This window comes from Pygoscelis adeliae, unplaced genomic scaffold, assembly GCF_000699105.1.
Source record: "Pygoscelis adeliae isolate BGI_AS28 unplaced genomic scaffold, ASM69910v1 Scaffold472, whole genome shotgun sequence".
In the NCBI taxonomy this organism is placed as follows: domain Eukaryota; kingdom Metazoa; phylum Chordata; class Aves; order Sphenisciformes; family Spheniscidae; genus Pygoscelis; species Pygoscelis adeliae.
The window spans coordinates 54,153-55,765 of NW_008824239.1; the positions used below are offsets into that span (position 1 = coordinate 54,153).

The following is a 1,613-nucleotide window of genomic DNA, read 5'->3' on the forward strand; positions in this document are numbered from 1 at the left end:
GGCGGCCCTCCCAGATGCTCCTCCCTCACCCCTCTCTAAGGTGACGGGCTTCAGCTGCCCGAGAGGAGCTTTGCTCAGCTCAGCTCTTCCCCTCTAATCCCCCTTGACCGCCTGCGCCGGATGGTCACACGCTTCTGCGCAAGGTTTAGGGGTGTCCCTTCACTCCCCACACGCCGACCGGGTTGCGGCATCTCGAAAAGATGCGCAGGCGGCTCGTGTCTCACCTCCTCACCCTCGCTGATCCCAGGAGGGAAGCCTTCGCCCGGCCGGGGAAGCGTTTCCTCCCCTCTCATCTCCGCAACACCCAAGAGGTTCCCGTGTTTTATTTTGGCCCTTGGGGCTGTCCAGCCTCGCTGCCGCGGCCGGGCGGATCCCGCTGCCCCTCACGGGTGCTCCCACCGTTCAGCCTTGGAGGGGACACGCTCCTGGGGGGTGCTCGGAGCCCTCTCCCCAGAAGCAGCCCACACCCCGAGCAGCTTCTCTACACCCACCCCAAAAAAACGAGACGGACACCAGCAGCACGACACTGAACTATTGACCTTTTTATTTCAATCAGCTACAGCGGCTCTACATTCCCCTAACACACTGTCCTTCCTTTACTACCACAGACAGCGAGGGAGCCGAGTACACTGCGGTGGCAGCAAGTCTTTTTAAAGCTTAGTATTAAATATTAAATATTCTCTCATTTATGTTTACATTACTTTGTCAAGGAAAACAAACAAACAAACAAACAAAAAAAAAGACAATTAAAACTTAAGTTACTTGAATCTGTGCCTGTGCCCTGGGCAGCAGCACTGGGGGCCGCAGAGCTGCCCCCAGCAAGGCGGCTCTGCTGCGAGGGATATGCAAAAAATCTCTGGCCCCGGGGCCTGGTAGTGCGTGACTCTGCTCGCTCCGGCGGTGAGCTCGGGGAGGGGGTGCTCGGCTGTGCCGGGAGCGGGGTACCCGCGCCCTTTGCTTTCGGAAAGCGGCATGCCTGGGAAGGTCGGACGACCCCGGTGCAGCTGAAACGCTGTCTGGAGGAGGCGAGGCCGCGGCAGGGCTGGCTGCCGGCGCCTGCGTCGCCTCCCCTCAGCCCCAGCAAAGTGCGTGGGGAAGGGGGTGAGGATTTGGTCGACAACTTTGCTTTTTCTTTCCCCCCCCCCCCCCTTAAAAAAAAAAAAAAAACAACCAACCAACCAACAACCCCAAACAGTTTTGAGTCTTCCTTTGATTTTAGCAAAGACAGAGTTTAAAAAGCACTTAGGAAGCTTGTACTAAAATCGGGCACCCTCAGAGGAGAGAGTCGTCTGTGCACCCCCCTTCGAGTCCGTAGCGAAACTCCTGCAGGTTCGACACCCCGTAGAAGTGGACGAAGGCCGCAGCCACCACGAGCACGTGGAAGATCTGATGCGACTGAAACTGCAGGGAAGCGAAAAAGCCCTTTAGACCAGACCAAAGGGGACAAAGCAACACCGGGAACGCCTCCTCCTCTTCCTCCTCGCTGCTTCTGCACCGCCTTAGGACCGTCCTCCGAGCTCCGCTTCGTCCCCCGCGTTGCTCCCAGGCAGCGTTTTCCACCCCGTACTTTGGCCTGCCCTGCCTGCTCGCAGCAGCCGCTCAAGGTCTGGCTG

General features: G+C 58.3%; 1 protein-coding gene across 1 annotated transcript in view; it reads right to left on the bottom strand.

Moving 5' to 3' along the window:
- Positions 1-1,153: 1,153 nt before the first annotated feature.
- The window catches only part of ADIPOR1 (adiponectin receptor 1), a 5,664-nt gene continuing 5,204 nt past the window's right edge, over positions 1,154-1,613 (bottom strand). Inside the window, exon 6 of the mRNA XM_009335106.1 lies at positions 1,154-1,582. Within this exon, the coding sequence (XP_009333381.1) occupies positions 1,273-1,582 (310 nt within the window). The 3' untranslated portion in view covers positions 1,154-1,272. The remainder of the gene's footprint in view (positions 1,583-1,613) is intronic.